This window comes from Electrona antarctica (genome assembly GCF_951216825.1).
Source record: "Electrona antarctica genome assembly, chromosome: 16".
Taxonomy (NCBI): Eukaryota; Metazoa; Chordata; class Actinopteri; order Myctophiformes; family Myctophidae; genus Electrona; species Electrona antarctica.
Window position 1 is genome coordinate 28,630,078 of NC_136797.1, and position 8,585 is coordinate 28,638,662.

The 8,585-nt window shown below is 41.4% G+C and overlaps 1 protein-coding gene across 1 annotated transcript; it reads right to left on the bottom strand.

Moving 5' to 3' along the window:
* Window positions 1–552: 552 nt before the first annotated feature.
* On the bottom strand, window positions 553–7,444 carry LOC306939226 (ADP-ribosylation factor-like protein 15). The gene is made up of 5 exons (XM_079523779.1): window positions 7,006–7,444; window positions 4,338–4,488; window positions 4,084–4,143; window positions 2,615–2,823; window positions 553–2,312 (listed from the first exon to the last, which is right to left on the bottom strand). Exons 1-5 carry the CDS (start codon window positions 7,018–7,020, stop codon window positions 2,154–2,156), a joined length of 594 nt encoding a protein of 197 aa, XP_079379905.1. The 5' UTR covers window positions 7,021–7,444; the 3' UTR covers window positions 553–2,153.
* Between the last annotated feature and the right edge of the window lie 1,141 nt (window positions 7,445–8,585).

Sequence of the window (8,585 nt, forward strand, 5' to 3'; positions counted from 1 at the left end):
GGGCTCCGTTCCCGTCGTTCCGTTGCCGTTCGGTCAATGGGGACGCCTGGACGCGCGCTGCGTTCAAGGTGCGCCTGTGAAATGGAATGCCGTATATATACACACAACACACAGTACCCGTTACTTATGTTATGAGAGCACTATGGAGCATTGCAAAGGCAGATGAGTCTGTGTAGCTATACGCGAGGCAAGAGCATCCCACCCCCATCCTCTGACAGCACCTGCAAGGTCCTGACAAGAGGATAGATTTTCTGTTTCCCAAAGAGCTGGAGTCTTCAACAGTCAGCTCTAGCAGCAATACAGGGCCACAACAATGGAAACTAGTCCCAGGGACTTTTTTGTGTTCTCCTTTTTGACTGTATACCTTGTGCCGTTTACATTTCTGTCCAATAAAGTATTCAATATTCCAAGCAATGATTACTATCAAAATACAGTGCTTTTGATTTTGTATGTAGGCTACACAACTTATTCATATCGCCGCAACTGATTGCAAAATGTAAATCACGCACTGTATCATCATCTGGGTCAATCAATAAGCCGAACACAGAAAGATACGTTCATCTTATTTGTGTTTCACAAGGTGAACACGTTTTATTGCGAAACTGCAATTCATAATCAGAAATACAAAAATTTAAAACATTCAACAATATAAGATTATGGCACATTCTGAATACATACACACAAAACCAGGGCTGAAAGGTCGTCTGGGAATTGCTGATTTGCACCAACAGTAAACACAATATAAACATATAGATTCACAATACAATAAAAACAAAATAAGTAACAATAAAAGAAAGATAAGAGTAATATTACAGTGCAGAAGAATAATAATAAAGGGCAGTGGCTTTTAACCATGATTTAAAAGAAGCTAGAACCTGGCGTTGCAGTTTTCTGGGACTTTGATCCCAGATAATGTAGTCCATAAAAGAATTAAGCTGTCTTCTTCATGTTTATTTCCAATTCTGACCTGTCCCAGATGACGTGGGGGGCCTGGATGGATCATGATATCAGAACTGTATTTTGGCCATAAACCATTCAATGTTTTAAAACAGTAATATTTTGGATTAAATCATTTGACATACCGAGAGCCAGTGTAGTGATATGCTCTACTCTACTTTCTCTGCATTAGTAAGGACTCGAGCAGCAGTGTCTGAATCAACTGCAGTCACCTGGTCGACCTGTAAAGACACCATTACAGTAGTCACCATTACAGTAGTCAAACCAAGTCAAGTGTTTCTAAATCCTGCTGAGGCATAAGTCCAGTAATCCATGATATGTTCTACAGTTCTATTGGTCATAGTAGGCTGATTTACAGGTGTTTCTCAGGGACACTTAACATGGTTGGGTATAAATAATCACTCAAGCTCAAAATAAACATTCACACAAAGACCTGATTCTGAAAGACCCACCACGCACACAGACATTATGTACTAGGGATGTTAATACGTAATCGTTAATCGATTAATCACCATTAAGACATTCTTCAATTCAACTTTTAACAATTATTTGAACACTGTGAAAAAAAATCATTGGGCGGTTTTCTGTGAATTTAATGCCGTCTGCGGCTGCGCGCGCGCGTAGCCGAGGAACGCACATGTGGGACAGTTTTTTTTTAAAGGCCCCTCCGCCTTGCTATAGCCATGCACAGAAACAGCTCTGCTCTGCACTTTTCATTTCATTTTATTCCTCATAAAAGATGCCATTACCTGGCCCTGCATCTCAAATGGTCAAATAAATATTTTTAATACAATATGCCTTTTTGTATTCTTACTGTATATCAGCAAAATGTCGATTTTATGTTAGACATTAGTGAGGGAAATTAAGATTCTCAAAAAAAATAAAGAAAAAACGCAGCTTATCAACTAACCAGTAAATCGATCGATAAGGTTATCAATCAATGAATGAATTCATCGATAATTTGAATCCCTAATATGTACATACTGTATAAAATACACACTTCATAGCATTGGCAATTTGTTTCCTTATATATTATCGGAAAAAACATTATATTAACACAGAATCTTTGGACATATGAAACTATACTCTTAACTAAAGTTTGAGACAGGCAAAAAGATTATGTGTGTCTGTGTTTGTATATATAATCTTATAGAATATATGTTTTTATTTTTAAGGCTTGCTTAAAGGAAACCTCATCACACGACAGGATTCTGGGTAAGGAAGTCCTTTTCCTCCAGGAGGCCAATGAGCTGGCAGAAGCTCTCTCTAACGGCGGCCATGTCGTCCAATGAGGTGGGCTGCATCACCCAATTTTTGCCGAGCGCCAAAGGTTCCAGTTCAAGGTACTTCCTGATCTGAGGGAATGGAGAACCGGGGTTGCGTTTAGTACTAGAACAAATGCTTTGAACTACTAGTAATTACTTTCACTGATCGATCGCAGGAACATTCATGGAATGACATTAAAGTCATGAAATTAAACACTTCTAAGATCCTGTACTTATTTATTATTTTACTGTAATTTTGTACTTTACGATCTTATTTTACTAATAGAATCTATGTAAAGCGCTATATAAATGCACCATTCCCCATTTATTTATTTACTTAGTGTATACATTTGTGCACACTCTATGTACTTCTACTTCGTATGTGCTGGTACCTCATGGACACTGCGTGCGGCGGGTCGGTCCGTGTGATTGGCCAGGATGAGGAAGGGCAGGGTGCAGAGCTGAGGGTGCACAAGAGCTGAGTGAAGCTCAGATCGGGAACTTTCCAGAATGGAGTCGCTGGACGCAGAGTCTATGACGAAGACCACCGCCTGGGTTCCCTGAAAGTACCTGGACCAGTACTTTCTAATGGTCTCACTACCTGGTACATAAGAGTAGAGTATTTTAAAATATATGTTTCTAATCCAATCTGTAATTAATCTACTTTCAACTAGTCAATTACTATTGGAATTATGTAATATATTCTGGGGGTTCTATGACAATACCTGAACCAGTACACTAATGCAGGGGTTCTCAACGTTTTTGGCTGGGGACCCCCGGAAATTCTTTGCCCATGTCTCGCAACTCTAAACTCTTAATTTCCATTTTCTAGCCATTCAGTTGAAATGGCTGGTTGTGAACCCCTGCACTAATTGTCTAATTACACGGTACACAAGTACAGCATTTTAATATTCTAATATCTCTCATCACCCAGTACTTAAAGGGACATTTCACCGCTGGAAGAAACTGCAGTAGAGAACAATAGCACGATTTGAAATTTGCACCCTATGGCCAGAAAAAGAATGTATACAGTGTGTGTTTGAATGACTATAGGGTTTGATTGGATTTCCTACAATAACCATGATGCCTTGGTGCACTGCCCCACCTTGTGGAGAGGGGGAGGGCTGACTTACTGAGACAACATGTAGTCCAGAAAGGAAGTGAGCCCAGTGTCTATGACATCACTGGCACTTTGAAATAATAAAATATCTAAAAACACATATGACACGCACTCAAACACCAGGAATTTTGTTTGTGTCCTAAACATCATTAAAATAAGATCTGGTTGCAAAAGGGATGAAGTGGCCCTTTAAGAGACTTCAAAATGAATGTTTGCTGCTTGTCCACCTCTCTCTGCTGATTTATGAGTCTTGGGGCCACTGAATGGGGCCAGTCACTGTAAGGGACACACATTAGGCAGTGGCTTTTAATGCTCCACTTCCCCTGCCTATCCTTAAGCCCTATGTTCCCTTTAGATTCTGTGTTTTCTGTGGTCTAAAGCTGGGCTTTGGGGGGTGTGACCAACTCCAATTGTGATAGTCAGAAGACAGTGCAAAGTAAGGCACCAGACGTAAAGGTTTTGTATATAATTTCATTGTTATGCCGAAAACACACCCATGTGTATTTTGGGCATAACAATCTATTGACCTAGTAAAATGCCTTTTGACATAAAAATGACACAAGGTCTTAGATGAAGGATACGAAGGATCACATCACCCAGACCTGTACCTCAGAGTTCAAATGGATAACACCCATCAAGTTATAATACTACAGAGGGAAATATAATAATAATAATAATAATAATAATTAGTAGTAGTAGTATTATAACTGTATCTATATTATCTAGTAATAGTAACTTTACCTCCCAGTTCTTTAATATTCAAAATGGCATCTTTGAACGGAATGCTCCGGATGTCAAAACCTACAAGAAAGAAAATAATTAGATCATATCCACAAGGGAGAATCAGGGGAATTTTCCATCAAGTCCAGTTCGAGCAGGTGGATCAGGTATTAGGGGGTTGTGTTTACATTACATTAACAGCACACTTACATTTTGTACTATATTACCTTATTCACCTTGTACTTTCTTATTTTCCCATCATGCAGAACCAGTACCTGTGGTGGGTTTGATGTTATTGATGTTGGCGTTCTCCTGACCGAGTCTGGTGAGGAGTGAGGTTTTACCGGAGCCACTCAGTCCGATACAGACCACATCATATTCTGTTTTGAGAGCAGGAGGGTCCTTACAGCACAACGTCCTGAAACACTGGCAAGACATAGTACTCATGTTACACTCCGCAGAGTCTACACTCTTTAAAAACAAAGACATTGGATGACCCTCATAGTTCCCTCTGGATACATCAGGTAAACAATAAACATTCTTACCGTGTCAAAACCCAGTTTTACTATCCAGAGAGTGAAATGTACACATTCTGCCATGTTCTTTCTTTCTCTTTCTATCTATCTATCTATCTATCTATCACCATTCTTCTTAAATACAAACCAGTCTTTTCAATAAATAACGGGAACGGGAAGTTGTGGGGAAAATATTTAACAGCCATTTTTTTCACCGAAGGCGTGAAGTTCAAACCCTTGTTAATCTTTCGTGACGAGTCTGTGGTTACAGAACAAAGTACAATCAATGTTTTACTTCTGCAGTATTTGGACCCGCCCAGATTCTTCTGGGTGCAGACACGCTGACACAGTTGTCAAGTAAACACAGTTGCATCTGATACTATTGCGTGGTGCATGGTGGCATACGCCATATATATATATATATTTTTTTTTTAATAATTTTTATCCTACGATAACCCATTTTTTTCACTCAGTGTCAATTATCTAATGTAATCCTGGGCGCTACACTTCCTCTGCCAACCTGGGGGGGACCTCATGCTTCCTTCTATGCATGAGGAGTCCAAGCAGCTTCTTTTTACCTGACAGGGGGGAATTTCCCCGGCCGGACGTAGCGCGTGGAAGGAACACGTTACACCGAACAGTTCCTTTCCCCTCCATCAGGTGCCCCGGCTGGCCAGGGGGAGGTAGTTTAGAGACCAGGATTACTGCATGTTTTTGTGAGGGTACCTACCCTATGCCTAGGGGACACGGGGAGAACATGCAAACTCCACACAGAGGGGCCCTTTCGCCAACCCCGCCTCTGGGAGGAGGGACCACGCCCCCAGCGCCCACAGCATCCCCAGCGGGAATCGAACCCAGGACCTTCTAGCTGTGAGGCGACAGCACTACCAACTGTGCCACCGTGCCCCCAACTTTCTTATTTAATCAATATTCTGTTACTGTAATGCGTTTAGAGTAGCACAGGATTTTAAATTCTCAATAGAGAAAGAGCAGTGGTTCTCTCACCTCTACCTTCAGACAAATAATCATATTTCCATGCTTTTATCTCTTCCAGATTAGATTACTGCAATGCACTTTATTCAGGTATCAGTAAACAGAACATTCACAGACTACAACTGATACAAAATGCAGCTGCTAGACTACTGACGGGCACAAAGAGAAGTGAGCACATTACACCTGTCCTTGCGGCACTTCATTGGTTACCTGTAAGTTTTAGAATAGATTTTAAGATTTTATTACTTGTTTTAAAAGCTCTAAATGGTCAGGCGCCTGCTTACATCTGTAATCTTTTAACTCCCTACAAGCCTGGCCGCTGCCTGAGATCATCCAGCAAAACCCTATTGAATGTTCCAAAATCTCGCCTTATCACAAAAGGCGACCGGGCCTTTGCTGTACGGGCCCCTCGGCTGTGGAACTCACTACCTGAGGATCTCAGGCTGGCAAACTCAGTATCCTCTTTTAAATCACGGTTAAAAACTCACCTTTATTGCACAGCCTTTTTATGAAATGTTTTAATTGTGTTTCTTTTGTTTTATTCGTATTGTATTATTTTACTGCTATTATTATCTGTAAAGCACTTTGTAAACTTGTTTTTGGAAAGGTGCTATATAAATAAAGTTATTATTATTATTATTATTATATTTGAACTGGGGAATCGGGACCATAGGTCGGGACTCGGGACCCCCTCAAAAGAATCACAATCATAATTTGAACCTGACTCCACCAGATGGGGGCAGTATTGAATCTCAAGTTTACAAGTGTGAAGCAAGCTTCATCAATCTGGCAGTCAGGTTAATTTCAAAATAATCATAATTGAACTGAGGACCCCATTAAAATGATATTTAAACTGGAGAATCACACCCTGACAAGCACTTGGAATTGTAGAGTTGAGGCATTTTGACTAGGTTCCACAAATAAATATTGTCCAGCTTTTAGAGTGTGTGTGTGTGTGTGTGTGTGTGTGTGTGTAAAGTTAAACACAAACTTTGTCCTAACACAATCATTAAATGCCATTGACAATGAATGTAAAGTTGAGTGTGTAAAAACATTGAAGATGAAGGTGAGGACGCAAATTCTATTGGCCGCCGGAATGAGATGAATGATGTATTATGAATCTGATGTATGATGAGAGCGCTCACTTCATACGGGTGTGATTTATCTTTTTGAGGTCTTGACTTAAAACTCCTTACTTACAACATTGTCACTTTACTGTCATCTGGGGGATAAGACTAAATAAATAATCATGTAGGACTCCCCTGGGGGTCCCGACCGACAGGTTGAGAACCACCAAACAGAACAGAGACCACCAAAAGCAAATACAACCACCGCAGACAGTTGTGTTAGTTATAACATGCTCTACGTACCATACAGATTGGTCAAAACAATTTTAGTCACACACAAAAACTTAGTGTTGCAGTGTGTAGCTCACCAGGTACTCCATCATCCTTGTAGGGGGGTGGAAGTCCTAGCTCCTCGGATTTTTTAGGGGTGAATAATGGTCAAAACGCGATACTTAAGACATTTTGTGAACAACGACGAAGAACTACAAAGTCCACCCGTCCAAGTTCACACCGTTTCTTGTATTTAAATCGTTAGCATAAGGGGTAACATGCTAACGTTCCGTTTTGTTTCTTTCTCCATCCCATTCAAAACAAAAACTAAGAAGCAGCAGTAGCTTCCAGGCGTCGCGGCACCATTTTATATATGTATTTATGTTCCAACAACGTGGTTTTGACAACAATTCTGCGTTTTGTTGAACTTCCTAGAAGAAAAATACAACCATAACAAAGAACCCCTACCTACGTACGTGCTCGCGACCGGTGCCGTGCGTCAGACGGCGCGCACACTTCCGCGTGTCTGTGCGCGCGCACACACGCACTCGCGTGACAGAGAACAGCTGATTGGCCTATTTAGCAGTCAGGGGATACTACAAAATCTTGTAATAAATTCTTTAACAAGAAATATCTTCACAAAATGTGTTTGTAAGGTAGGCAGCTAAGGCAGGTAGCTAGTAATAACAGTAATAATATGCCAGAGAACCTGTGGCAGTAGAGTAGACCCCTGCATTTGAGGGGTCAAACTGTCATGATGCTGAATCCATTGCAAGCATTTGTTTTGCGCCAAGACCACTTTTGGTGGGAAAATGCCCATGCCCACTTTTCCTGCACTCGTCCATCATTTTGAACCTGTTGAGAGGTCAAGAGCTCTACTAACGGGCGCGTTCGGAAATACCGCACCGGAGCACACTCGCTTATTAGTTTGGTTATGGTAACAACTGAGGTAATTAAGAAACTGAGTGCCCTCCAACCCCTACAAGGCCACTGGCCATGACAATATTCCCTCCAAATTTCTCAGAGACTCAGCCATCTCTATAGCTCCAATCATCACCCACATAGTAAACCTCTCCATCAAACAGGGACAGGTCCCCCAAGATTTCAAACTGGCCAAAGTAACCCCCTTGCACAAGAAAGGGAGTAAATTAGACCCCGGCAACTACCGCCCTATTTCTATTCTAAGCTCCATCTCGAAAGTGATGGTAAAAATAGTCTATTAACAGGTTGAAAAGTATCTTGCCACTAATAAATTAATGTACGAGTTCCAATCTGGCTTCAGAACGTCCCACTCCTCTGACACATGCCTTCTCTATTTGAGCGACCGTCACCACATCAACATGAGGTGGATGCTGGCAAATACTGCGGCATGGTCATGCTGGACCTCCAAAAGGCTTTTGACACCGTGAACCACTCCATACTGGTTAACAAGCTAAAAGCAATTGGTTTCGATAGCACATCAGTGAGCTGGATGCAATCCTACCTGGAGGGGAGAGAACAGATGGTGGAGGTGAATGGAACACTGTCCCCCCCCCCCTCCCAGTGAGCTGTGGCGTTCCACAAGGAAGCATACTAGGGGCTTTACTGTTCCTAATATATGTTAACGACATGACTTCAGCTTGTGACTGCAACTTGTTCCTGTTCGCAGATGACTCGGCACTGCTAGTCTCGGACAGGA

Bases quoted from the DNA above. Each gene is read 5' to 3' on its own strand.
- LOC306939226 (XM_079523779.1), bottom strand. The intron at 4,144-4,337 runs GTACTGGTTCTG...TCTTTCTTGTAG, and splicing joins TAACATCAAACCCACCACAG to GTTTTGACATCCGGAGCATT. The intron at 2,824-4,083 runs GTAAAGTTACTA...CTTATGTACCAG, and splicing joins GAATATTAAAGAACTGGGAG to GTAGTGAGACCATTAGAAAG.